We start from the raw sequence: 12231 nt of genomic DNA, 5'->3' as shown, positions 1-12231 counted from the left end.
CAGGTCTGCAGTTCTCAAAGGCAGGGAAAACCAGCCCCAGGTCAAGAGAAGCAGAACCCTCCCCCCCACCCCACCCCCTTTTTTTTTTAAAGGAGGGGGCTACTTCTTTTGCAAACTCATCTTCCTCACCTTAAGGAAGGCGCTATTGCAGCCTTTGCTGTAGTAATCAAAGGCGCAAGAAGCAGAACCGTGTAAAAGGCCCGGCCGAGTTTCTTGCAATACAGGGATGAGTGAAGACATGGTGGTGATTCCCCACAGTTCAGACCTAGACTCTGGCATACGCACTACGCTGCGCCCCCATTATCGCCAAGTACCCTCCCCAGTAGAATGTGAAAGGCATGTCCTTTGGAGCTTCGCCTTACTGAGGGTCCTTTGTCCCAGTCCGTGGGCCCTCGCTGCCTCTCCCCACATCCTCCCATTTCCAAAGCGGACCGGTGTGTACGCGGTGCGCTGCGAGGCTATGCCTCTCCTGCCCTCTCTGTCCCTTCCACGTGGCTCTCAAATCCTCTCTTCAGTCCTGTTCTCAGGTCTCAGGGAAACTTAGTTCATGTGGACAGCCGAGGTATCTGTGAATTTTCGACCGAAAGCTCGGCTCACATGGCGGACACATATCGATCCACCCCGCCAGGATAGGCAGTCGCATGGCGAGCATGATAGGCGCCTCCACTGCCGGCTCCGAGCTGCCCCCCAGGATTGTAGCAAGGCCCCAGCGCTCCAAACTGGCCGGGCGATGTGCGCCCATAGAAGTCCACTGCGGTCTCAACGCCACCACTGCTGCCACCCGCGGGGGGCGAGGCGGGCCCCGCCAGCCGGCCAGCCGCTGCGAAGAGGGCACTGCCTGCCCCCTGCGGGTACGCGCCATCGGGGCCTGCGTAGGCGGCCGCGTAGGCAGAGGGGTTGGTAGGTCGGGCCCCCGCGCAGCCTGCAGGCTGGTAGCCGGTGGTGGCTGCAGAGGCGCTGGCCGAGGCAAAGGCGCAGGAACCCGCGGGCCCCGACGACGCGGGGCCCAGTTCTGGACTGAGTGGCCGTTCAGGCACCAGGCCGAACACGCGGCACGGTCCTGGCGACGCAGCGGGGTAGTAGACAGGGGGCGGCGCGGTAAGCGTCGGCGGGGCATAGCCTGCGTAGACGGCGCCGGGGTAAGACGGGCGCGCAGCGGGCACTGCTCCCGGGAAGATGGCGGCAGCGGCGGCGGCAGCTGCAGCGGCGGCGGCGGCGGCCGCGTCGTGCATGTAGGCTGGGTAAGTGGAGAGGTCCGAGCGCTTGAAGCGCTTGCGGCGGCGCAGGAAGCTGCCGCTCTCGAACATGTCCTCGGCGTTGGGGTCGAGCGCCCAGTAGTTGCCCTTGCCTGGACGGCCAGCCTCGCGCGGGATCTTGAGGAAGCAGTCGTTGAGCGTCAGGTTGTGGCGGATGCTGTTCTGCCACTTTTTGGGGTTGTCGCGGTAGAAGGGGAAACGCTCCGTAATGAACTTGTAGATGCCGCCTAGCGTGAGGCGGCGCTCAGGCGCGTGCGCAATGGCCATGGCAATGAGCGCAATGTAGCTGTAGGGTGGCTTTCCGCGCTGCAGGGGGCGCTTCCGCCGACGCCCACCGGTGCCGCGACCCGTGGCCTCCGTTGGGACCCCGGTCGCCGCCTCACTGCGCTCCTCCTTCACGGCCGCCAGCACCTCCGTCTGAGGCGGCGGCGGCGGCGGCCGGCTCTCAGCCGTCATGGCGCAGCCGTCCCGCGTCCTGGGCGTCCCCGCCGCCCGCTACTGTCGAGGGGCGGGGGCGGGTCTCGGAGGCTGCGGGGCCGGGCTGCTGGCCAAAGGAGTGGGCCCTGGACCCCTCTGCGGAGAGCTCTGGGAGTCCTCGCGGGCTGGCACTCGGAGCACAGCTTCTCCAGGGGTGCGCTGGAGTCTTGGCGCTCTCGGTTTCCGGGCTGGCTCGGGGCAGACGGAGGCTCAGGAGTGTCCCGCCCACCGACGGCTCTGCTCGTGTTCTGGAGCTCGAGGCCAGGAGCCGGCAGCGGTGTCGGGAGCGGGACTAGGCCCCAGTCGCGGTCTGAAGGGCCCTTTGCGCGCCGGTGCCAAGCGGTCAAGGGGCCCGGAAACGGTCCAGGGCTGGGGCGCCTGCAGCTGGTCTGTGCCTCCCGCTGACCTGGGGCTAACCGTCGTCGAGTCCTGCGCCCAGAGGAAGCTGCGGGCCGGAAGGCCTGAAGCGAGGGCAGTTAGTGCAGACTTGGGGCACTCCGGTGGGGGCTGCCTAGACCGCGCCTGTGCGGCCCAGCCGGTGGAGGGTAAAGAGGCGAGCTGCAGGCGCAGCGCGGCGACTGTTCCTCTCCGCAGCTTTGGCCTCCGGCCGCCGAGACCGCAGGCGAGGCGCTCCCTTGCACACACCCGGACGGCTCCTCCCTCCACCGGCTTCTCTCCTTAAAGGCGCCAGGAAGCTTGGGGCGGCGCCCCGTCCCCGCCCGCCCCCCGACCGCCCGCCCCCTGGGCCCGCGCGCACCTCTGCAGGTGGGAGCAGCGGTGGAGGCGCGGCGGGAGCCCCACAACGTCAGAGCTGGGAGGGCTCTCGGAGACCGCCCGGGGCCGGCCTCCCTACGCGCCGACGGGGAGACTGAGGCCGGGAGAGGCCGGGAACCGTCTCGGGAGACCTCGGCGCCGGAACTCAGAGCTTCTGGACTTTACCAGCCTCTGCAGAGGGCTGGGGCCCGCGGTGAAAGGACAGGCTCGCTTCATTTTTTATTGTCCAGAGAGGGTGAGAATTGGCGGAGGGGGCGCTTGGTTCTTGTGGGGCAGCGGATGGGGAAGGGAGACCTTCCAGGTGGCTGGCTCTTAAGATATTTCAAGGATGATTTTCAAACCCCAGTCAGGGGCTGCCTTGCCCATTGCCCGTCCAGCCCCTCATCTTTCAGATGGGGATTCCTAGGCCCCATAGAGGAGGTGACTTGCCCTGGCCTCACCGCGACTTTGCCGGCTAGCGGAGTCTCACACTTGCATCTCTGTTAGGACTGCTCTTTGCCCCCTCTGGGCCTGAGGCAGCCACTTTCTCTTTTTGAGCCCCAGGTTCCTCGACTGCACGGAGGGTTTGCACCTCAAGAGACCTTCCGTTATCGACTTTTAGGGAAAGGCCACCCCACCCCCACCATCTGTCTTTGGGTGACTCAGGACCCCTCTATATGACGGAAAGTGGCACACAGCTTAAAGAGGATGAAGGCTAGGCTTCTGTCCTCTCGTAGTAACCTCCTCCTCCAGTTCACCCAGGCCAGGGAGGGTTCCGCGTGGCTCCCAGGACCCCCGGGGGCCTTCCCGCAGAGGGGCGCGAGGGCTGCGAGAGGCAGGGGCCCAGGTGAGGGCGCTCCAGGTGGGCACGTCTCCCGGGGGAAAGGACGGGCAGGGGGGACCCGTTTGCTTCGCGGGTGTCCGGTTTCTGAGTTCGTTTCCGGCCACCCCCCAGGGCGGGATCTCCCGCCTCAAGCGAGAGAGACTCCCGGCTGCGGCCGCCCCATTAGCCTGGGTTCTCTTTGTGGTCTTGCACAGGGACACCTCGGGCCCGTCCTTTGTCCCAAGCGGGGCCTCAATTTTCTCCTCTGTGAATTGGGGGCGGGAGGGCATATGCAGACCTCGAAGGAGGCTCCTTCTGCCCTTAGAAATCCGGACCTTGGCGCGGACTCCAGAGATTCCAGCCGGGGTGCAGCTTTCCGCGGGGCTGTGGGTGTAGGGCGAGTCTCCAGAGCGCGGGCGACACGTCCTCCAGGGGTTTTAGTCGCGCCCTTCGTGGCGGTGAGCTCTCTGTGGGTTGATCCCCGCTGAGCATCGGGCAAGTACCTTCGGAAGAAAGAGGCAGAGAGCCCCGATCCTCGCTTGGCGGATCCGGGTTTGTAAACAGAAGCGCGGTTTGCATGTGGACCTTCCTCAGCGGATGGGCGCTCGAACGACTGGAGAGTGCTTTTTCACTCGTTCAGCAAAACTCTCAGTTTCCTTCTAACAAAGTAACGAAAATGCGAAAATCCAGATTTCGATGTTACATTTTTTTTGTTGTTGTAAAATAGGGAAAAAAAGTTTAAAACAATTTTATTTTAACCAGATCACATCATAACAATATTTCAGTACTGAATTTTGTGGTGCTATTTTTAATGTTCTATTTTTAATTTTGACCACTATCCTAACGTGTTTCCATAAATCAAATAATGTGATTCTGTAATTCTAAGAGTCCATGACCAGAAGCCTAAGCTCTTTAACTGTGATTATATTCCTATGACTTTAAGCTTCTGGTCAAATGTAAAAGTGTAGCCCTCATAATGAGATGCTGGGACTAAGATTTTGTGCCTGAAAATATGATGCTACTACTGGGAGCAGCGACTTCCTTAGTTTTTAGATATTTTCATAGCTCTGAAGTATATATTACTTAATTTGAATTCCTGCCTAAGAGTGTCTGATTAGAAGATTTGGGTCCTATAAATCCACACCTCTATTCTTTCTTAATTCCAAAATGTTAGTAGTACTGGATCCAAAGAATTACCAAACGTCAGTACTGGATCCACTATTCTGTAACTCAAAAACTCTAATTCTGATAATTCTTATAATATTTGTGACCGTATGCTTTAATGATTGGTCCTATGACTTTATGAGTCTTTACTTTTAAGCCCAAATGGCTATAGTTAGAAGCCTCGTGTCTCAGGATATCTTGATCCTCAAAGTTTTGTGTCTGTGAGCCCATTCTTCTAGAATCCTGATTCCTCTTTCTCGGATTTTGCTGCTACAGAGCCACACCTGTGCATCAGACCAAGTGTTAGCATCCTGAGATTAGAATTCCTAAGGTCAAGATTTTCATGATCAAAGGAGCCTTAAGATTCTATTCCATAGACATTTTATTTTAATAATACATTTCAAAATTTTGTGCTTTGAAGATTCCAAAAACCCATGATGCAAAATTTGAATTAAATGAGTTTACAGTTTGGATGAAAACTATACAAATTGATCCCCCTTGATGCCTGGGCATTTTTTCCCCTTTTCTCTGGTCAAGTCCTCCCTCTTCTCTGGTGCAGTGTTCCTTAACATTTGTGGGGGCAGCAGACATCACTGACAACCATTTGGAAGCTTGGAGATCATTCTCCTAGTTTAGCAGGGGTGGGTTGGTGCCGATGTGGGCGGCTGCTGGGTGATTTCCATCTCCTTTGCACCTGCTTCCAGCCCTGCGTGTATTCCTCTTTTGGGAAAACCCCAAAGGCCATTTTACATTCAGTTTTTAGGGGGACGGCGGGGTGGGGGGGGATGCTGGTGGTCTGTAGGAGACCTTGCAGCTCTTCTCCCAACAATTACTTTCCCCAGTTTTAAAGTGTCCTTGGAGGGTTTGTAAATAAAAAGGAGGGGATCCACAGAGTTATGGAAAATTCCTCCATATCTCTTGACCCACATGATGCAGATGCAAAGGTAACTAGCTCTTCTCCCTAAGGAAATCTTGGAAATACAAGCCGGAAGGAAACTAGGCCCAGATTGCCAAAGGGATTGCTTAAAGTCTTGCAGAGGTGGTAGTGAGCTGCGAGGGAAACTTGCATCTTGGGCTCCTTATCTCCTGGGCCCACAGCCTCTGTGTCTTTCCCTGAGCTCTCAGAGCCTCAGTTGTGCTTACTGGCCTGGACTGGGTCACTCTCCTAAGCAAATGACAATGGAAACTTCAGGTCCTGATGCTTGCAAATCAGATCCAAGAATCTTGGGACCTTAGGAATACAGTGACCTCTGTTTGGTTTACTCTGGGGCAATCAGTCAGGGTCAGCAGGCTGTATGGCTTCAGAGAACATCAGAACAAGACACTGCCACAAAGGGGGCCCGTGTCACACTCATTACTGGCCCAGAGGACTTGAGCCATCTGCTACTCTTTCAGACCTCAGTTTCCCCATCTGTGAAGTGGGACATCTCCTGCCTGTTGCCCTTCTTCCGGAGAAAAGAGAGGATGGAGTAGGACGTGTCACTGACCCGTGATTGTTTTCTCCGCCTTTTAAATTGTTTTCAGGGCAAAACTTCGATCTGGGGGGAAAAAAACTGCTGGGGGAAAGTCAAGTCGTTCTCACTTATGGACGGAGATAAGACGCACTCCTTGAAGAAGCAGCGGTTGATTAAAGTTCAACGTTTTCGGCAGTTTAGCCCAGGGTGTTTAGACTTCCAGGCCACTTGGGTGTGGTTTCTTTCCACGCATAGCGCGGCTCAGGGACCCCTGGAGCTGGGTCGGGGCAACCGGACTCTGAGCCATTGGCTCACTTAAACTCCGTGAACGCAGAATTATAGCCACTGCCGGAGACAGATTGGAGGAACTGGGGCCCAGAGAGGGGTGCCCTCTGCTTCCCGCCACCCTGCCTAGCTAACCCTGCCAGCAGCCTTCCGACTCACCCCCAGGAAGCGCCTCGCGTCGTTCTTTGCTCCCAATCCCTGCTCCACAACCTTTTCCCAACCCTGCCCGTCAGTCCCCGTGGCGGGGAGCTCAGGAGCCAACTCGGACATCCAGGAGCTCAGCCGTAGCGGCGAATAGGGCAAGCTGGCTCCGAGAGCGCGCGGACTTGGCCCACCGCGCACGGCGAGTCTGGGGCAAAGTCCAGCCTGAGCTCTTCCTCCACCTTGCCCGAGCCCCACTCTCTCCGGCGCTCAGCGCGCGTTCCCCGCCAGGACCGAGGAACTCCAGGCGCGATCCTCGTAGGCTCAGAAGGAGCTGGCCGCCGGGCGGGAGAGAGCTCGGCGTTGGCGGTGGACTCTCCTGGGAAAGCGGAGGACCCGGTCTGAGATGGCAATGAGAGCAACAGCCTGGGTCTTCTCAGCCTGGCCGGCGGGCGCACGTCCTTAGATTCTGGCACCGTGGGCGCAGGAGCAGCGCTCTGGGATCGTCGGGCGTCCGGGTTTCTTAGGTTTTACCGTGCTCTATGTACGGCTTTGGGACTCGGAAAAGCCCGCAATTGGGACGGAAAATTATGGATGTTTATGTTGGGAGATAGAGTTCCTGGTTTGCAAGACAATCTCAAAAGGGCTGTTGATTACTCCCCTTTCTCCCTCAAAGGGGAAATGCACTAGACAGCATTCTAATTCAACCACCTGAGGCACACAGGAAGAGACTGTGACCTGTTCCCCCTCTTCAAGCCAAGTTTGTCCTAGAACCCAGGCCTCCGATTGGGATCCTTGATGTCCCCTGCCTCCTGGCACTTGAGCTCATCAGGATGGTTTGCTGATAGCTGGGTCCAGGTGCCCCGGGTGGGGAGTGGGGTGGGGCTGGGGTGGGTGCCTCAGGCAGGCCCCTCTGAGAACCCAATACCGCTGGCTGGCTGGCTGGTTGCTCAGGGCCATCGTCTGGGGAACTGGAAGAGTGTATCCCGGAGGCATGTGCAGGTGGTCCAACTCTCCTCTGGCCTCTTTCCTTAGGGCATTTTTGGGCTTCTGTGTATCTCCAGGCCTGGGAGTGTGTGTGTCTCTCTCCGGTCTCACCATCTGTCTTTCTGCCTCTGTGTATGAGTAAGACCGCACCCATCTTCCCCTTCCAGCCCACTGGTGGGAAGTAAGGGGGGCTGCACACTCCAGCCAGGGCCAGGCTGCCCGAGCCAATCTCTTCCCTCCCAGGGGATGGTGCGGACAGCGGCAAGGAGGGATGGAGGGACTTCCAGCCAGGAGGATGCTACAGCTGGTGGGCGTCCTGATCCTTGGCCTTTCTGCCCAAAGGCCTCTCAGAGTCCCTCACTACCCCCCCACCTCTGCTGAGGTGAAGGGACACAGAGTAATCTGGTGCCAGCCTTCCAGACAAGTCTAAGGCCCCAAACTTTCCTCAGTAGGATACTCCCACTGTCTGTCTCTGCAGAAACCAAGCCACTTGGCTGCTTAAAGATCCTCAGTGGCTCCCCTTGATCCAAGGCCAGATCATATGCCCCTTCCCTGGCCTGGCTACACAATGCAGCCCCTTCCCACCTGTCCTCTTTTACTTGGTCTCCACTGCCCCCAACTTCGGAGTACTTCCAGCAAGTGTTCTCCAGTTCCCTTGGGTAAGTTCACGCCCTCAGACTGGAAAAGCTGCCCCCATCCCCACCTCAGCTTAAACGTCTCCTCTTCTGGGAAGTCCTCCTTTTTATGCCTGAGTAAGTCGAACACTCCCTTTTTGAACTTGCCCCAGCATGTTTGGATTTGGGCACTTGTCACATGTTTGGTGGTGTAATGATTTGGTTAATGTGACTGTTCTTCTCTGGGAGCTCTTTTGTGGCAGGAACTGGGATCTCATGGAGCTGGGCACCCGGGTCACAAACACAGGGCCTGGCACAAGGTACAATGTGGCCCTGCTATGAGAGCCAGTTACTTAGAGTCACCCACTCCTGGGTCATTTCCTGTTTCTACCTCTTCCTAGCTCTGTGACCTTTGGCTACTTAGCCACTCTCAGCCTCAACTTTTCGATCTATAAAATGGGGATGATACTAATGTCATAAAAGAGTTGTGAAGGTTACTGATATCGCAGTACTCTTCTATGTGCACACACTGTTTTAAAACTCTTTACATACTTTAAATACATGAATGTATCAGGACACCTGCAGATCTCAGGCTTGTCACTAACTGGGCCTTGGGGGTACATCCAGGAGAGCGGGCAGAGCACTGGATCTGAAAGGCATGATTGGATATGCCATCTAGCCTGGTGTATGTCTACAGAAAGAGGGGTGTCATAGGTGATAAGCAGGAAATGAGGGAAGGGCCTTGGGTTTGCATGCAGTCTGGGTTTCTGCCCAGGCAGATCTGGCCCAACCTTTTGGCAGGAGGGTGGGGGAAGGCTTCAGCATTGGGCTGGGTATATTCATAGGCATATTCTTTAGTTCTGAAACTGTCCTTGTGCTCCACCCATAGGGTAGGACTCCAGGGGCTGCGGGGCCAGTTAGGGGATCTGGGCTTGCCCTCCTGATTGTGTTTGGACATGCTCCAAAAGTAGGGAGGAGGTGAGAGACTGCTGCTGGGGTCCCTTTAGGGGCTCTTACCTTCTGTGGGTGGTGTATGTGGCTTTCTATATTTCCTGAGCTCTGGCCTAGGGCTTTTTCAACGTTCTAACTTTCTCATAGACGCCTACTATTTCCTATTTGTGGTTTGCGGAGCTGCCTCTGATTGTGAGCGCAGTTTTCTGGCCCCGGGATGATTGGGATTGGCTTTACCCAATGAATAAGATGGTGCAGACTCAGATAAGCAGCTCCATCTCGTTTAGGTTCACTTTGCTGACCATCTCCTGGTATTCCTCCTTCCTTGGGAACTGGGTTTCTGTCGTTTATGGTATTGAAAAAAAAAAAAAAAACAAAACAGACTAGCAGCAACGGAAGATTTTCACCAAGAAGAAAAGAGTGTGTCCTTCAACACCACACCCTAGTTCTGTTCAGCATTTTGTCCACAATTTAGAAAACATAGAAGGCAAGCTGATCGAGCTTGTGGCTGACCACGCTGAGGTGCTGATGCTGGTAGCTGATAGATGCAAGACTCAGAATAATCACCAGGTTGGGACACTGAGCCAAAACCAACAAAGGAAATATTTTAAAAACTGTTATGAAAACATTGTAACATTACAGGAGACAAAACAGGAAGAAAAAAGTCACTCACATGCCAATTACCTATCATTCACCTACTAGGTTTTCCTATGTTCTGTTTTTTTTTCTCCTTTGTATTCTTACACATGTATGTATGTTTGCATAGGTGTTATCACTGTATATGTACAATTCTGTAGTCTTTGTACACAACGCATTTGCATTATTTTGTAAACGTAACTACATGTTGCCCCTTATGTTCCATTTTTCATCTATAATTGTGAATAAAATGGTCTAGTGTTGATTTAACCCTGTCATACTGGCTGGGCAATTACGTAATTCCCAATACCTTTGATATAGGTGGTCCTACTATGAAGGTGTTTGTATAAAGAACTTCTTATTTCTTTTGAAATATCCTTTAAGATAAATTCCTAAGAGTAAGATTTGTGTACCAGCTCTAACTATAGTGCTACCAAATTGCCTCCAGGTCTTGCAACTTACCATAATCAAGATAATCAAGGGGCGCCTGGGTGGCTCAATCAGTTAAGTGTCCGACTTTGGTTCAGGTCATGATCTTGTGCCCTGTGAGTTCTAGACCTGTGTTGGGTTCTGTGCTGACAGCTCAGAGCCTGGAGCCTGCTTCGGATTCTGTGTGTGTGTCTCTCTCTGCCCCTCCCCAACTTGTGCTCTGTCTGTGTGTGTGTCTCTCTCTCTCAAAAATAAACATTAACAAATTTTTTATTTATTTTTTTTTTTTAAATTTTTTTTTTTTCAACGTTTTTTATTTATTTTTGGGACAGAGAGAGACAGAGCATGAACGGGGGAGGGGCAGAGAGAGAGGGAGACACAGAATCGGAAACAGGCTCCAGGCTCCGAGCCATCAGCCCAGAGCCTGACGCGGGGCTCGAACTCACAGACCGCGAGATCGTGACCTGGCTGAAGTCGGACGCTTAACCGACTGCGCCACCCAGGCGCCCCAACAAATTTTTTAAATAAAAAAATAATCAAGATAATTAACATATCCATCACCCCTAAAATTTCCTTGTACCACTTGTGATTGATTTATCTGCCCCACCCTGCCACCATCCAAAGGCAATCACTGATCTGTCACTATAGACTATTTTACATTTTATAGAATTTATATAAATGGAATAACACTGTATTCTTTTTGTCTGGCTGCTTTCACTCACCATATTTATTTTGATTCTCATCCATGTTGTGATATCAATACTCAATTCCCTTATTTTTTTTTTTATTTTTTGCTAAATAGTATTCTATTATAGGGATACATCACAATTTGTTTATCTTTTCACTTGTTGGTGGACATTTGAATTGTTTCCATTTTTGGCTTTTACAAACAAAGCTGCTATGAATAGTTGTGTAGAAGTCTTTGTGTGGCCACATGTTTTTATTTCTCTTGGGTAAATACCTAAGAGAAGAATGGCTAGGTCAGAGATGGGAGATGTATGTTTAGGTTTTTAAGAAATTGCCAAACTTTTGTCACAAAGTGGCTGTATTTCGTTCATTTCTACTAGCAGTATATGAGAGAATTCTATTTGCTCTATCTCCTTACCAACATTTGATATATTCAGTCTTTTAAAATTTTACCCTTTTTAGTGAGTATGTGCTGGTATCTCAGTGTAGCTTTAATTTGCGTTTCCCTCATGACTAATAATATATTTATTATTTATTGCTGTGTAACAAATTACCCCCAAATCATCGGCTTAAACAGCAAACATTATCTCACAGTTTCTCTGGGCCGGGAATCTGGGTGTGGCTTAGCTGGGTGTGCCTAGCAGAACTGACCCATCTGAGTTTGAAATTGCTTTGGAGTGATGCTGGTTGCAGGAAGAATGGAGAGGGGAACTGAATGGACAAAGGGCTGGAAACGAGGACAGAAGAAAACTGAATTAACAGACTGGAAAGAATTATCCTTCAGAACAAGGTAGTGGTTCTGAGCCAAATGTCAGGCTGTAGCTCTCCTACAGGTTGGAGGAGTTTGTTCCTGATGATTCTGGGAAACAGAACATTTGTTGAGCAGGGTACCTGTATCAGGATCTATATGTTAGTTCATTTAATCAGTCCTCGGAACAGTCCCATTTTACAGATTTAGAAATCAAGATCTGAGAGGTCAAGTAAAATTTGGCCAAGTCTGTATACCTGAGGTGGATTTAAGCTCTGTCTGTTTCTTGCCAGACACTGAGGTCTTTTATCACAGTACCCTAGTATATTCGTGTATTATTACACTTCTGCCTCTGCCTCTCTGTATCCTTTGCCTCCAGGGCCAGTAAGATTTCTCTGAGCAACTTCTAGTGGTCAGTAAGGAAGTCCAACTCCTCCATCACTCAAGTCTCTAGTTGTGGTAGCCTGGGTTCTCTTTGGAGCTTGAGCTGTGTTGCAAAACCTCCCACCTTCCCCCATGTCTGACAGGCTTCAGTGGCTTCTGTAAGGTTGGCCTCACTCAGTAAGAGGACTGTAGATCTTAGCTCTGGCTACCTCCATGAATGATTTTTGCCCCATAATGAAAGTCACTGTGGCCTGGCGCAATATGTCCTCTGCCCTGTCAGCACCCCCTGTTATACGGTTATAACACCCATAGACACAATACATCTTGGATGTGAAACCACTTCAAGTTTTAGCTCCAAGTGTGAGTGGGTTTGAGAAGGTCCAATTTCCTCTCCAGCCTTAGTTTCTTCAGCTGTCAAATCAAGGAGGAAGATCTGGTTGGC

General features: G+C 52.7%; 1 protein-coding gene across 1 annotated transcript; it reads right to left on the bottom strand.

The window, feature by feature from the left end:
- Nucleotides 1-480: 480 nt before the first annotated feature.
- Nucleotides 481-1712, bottom strand: FOXE1 (forkhead box E1). Its single transcript, XM_060610396.3, has one exon. The coding sequence runs from the start codon at nt 1710-1712 to the stop codon at nt 594-596; it is 1119 nt and encodes a 372-aa protein (XP_060466379.1). The 3' UTR covers nt 481-593.
- Nucleotides 1713-12231: the final 10519 nt, after the last annotated feature.

The sequence above is a fragment of the Panthera onca genome, chromosome D4, assembly GCF_046562875.1.
Source record: "Panthera onca isolate mPanOnc1 chromosome D4, mPanOnc1 haplotype 2, whole genome shotgun sequence".
NCBI lineage: Eukaryota > Metazoa > Chordata > Mammalia > Carnivora > Felidae > Panthera > Panthera onca.
Note: the sequence above shows the minus strand (reverse complement) of the source record. Positions and strands in the feature narration are given on the sequence as shown.

Bases quoted from the DNA above. Each gene is read 5' to 3' on its own strand.
- FOXE1 (XM_060610396.3), bottom strand. From the start codon at position 1,712: ATGACGGCTGAGAGCCGGCCGCCGCCGCCGCCGCCTCAGACGGAGGTG.